Genomic DNA, 717 nt, shown 5'->3' on the forward strand with positions numbered 1-717 from the left:
TCACTGAGAAGGTCGTCGGGAAGGGTGGCCCAGGAAGAGGAAGCCCGCTGGGAGCGTAGCGGCAACATCATCGAATTGAGAGTCCTCCGACGATGAAGAGGATGTGCTGTTGGAACGGTGCAGAACAGCCTCCGAGTCCGAGGTTTGCTCGGTGGAATCGGTCAAGGCTTGTTCATAGGCAGCAAGGTCTGGTCCAGACTCGGTGGGTGACAAGACAAGAAACTTCTTGGAAGGGTCAAATGGAGCCGAGCTGCTAGCAGACAGGACGAGGAAGTTGCGAGGAGGCGGGATGGAAGGCATTTTCAATGAGTTTTGGAAACGGTTGTGTGTGGGTGGTAGTAGTTTGGAAGGTTGACAGGAGTTTCAGAACCAAAGTATGAGAGAGAGAAGTTCGGGATGGATGATATAAGGTAGTCAGGGTAGGTGGAATCGACCAGACTTTATAACCACGAGCTGGGCTAAGGGACCTTGGAGAATGAGGGGCGTTTTTTTTATTTTTTTATTTTTTTTTTTTCATGCTGAGCGCCATTGGCGTCGATCTAGCACATCATTCATCTCAGCCGGAGGCAAGTGGATACCCGAAGGTCATGCAGGCCTCCCCCGCGATTGTCGCAGATAGTTGTCCGTACATAATAATATCAACGGAAAATCCTAAACATACCGACACTCACATGTCTTGGCTTTGCTCTGTGGAAAAAGGGGGAGCACTCCCTTGAA

At 50.3% G+C, this 717-nt stretch overlaps 1 protein-coding gene across 1 annotated transcript; it reads right to left on the minus strand.

Moving 5' to 3' along the window:
• Positions 1-300, minus strand: N7533_005928 (uncharacterized protein; the record flags this gene model as incomplete). The annotated part of the gene is made up of 1 exon (XM_057102578.1): positions 1-300. The coding sequence occupies one exon, from the start codon at positions 298-300 to the stop codon at positions 1-3; it is 300 nt and encodes a 99-aa protein (XP_056962208.1).
• Positions 301-717: the final 417 nt, after the last annotated feature.

Source organism: Penicillium manginii, assembly GCF_028828005.1.
Source record: "Penicillium manginii strain IBT 31320 chromosome Unknown utg000004l:1.0-7231830.0:1.0-7236170.0, whole genome shotgun sequence".
Lineage (NCBI taxonomy): Eukaryota > Fungi > Ascomycota > Eurotiomycetes > Eurotiales > Aspergillaceae > Penicillium > Penicillium manginii.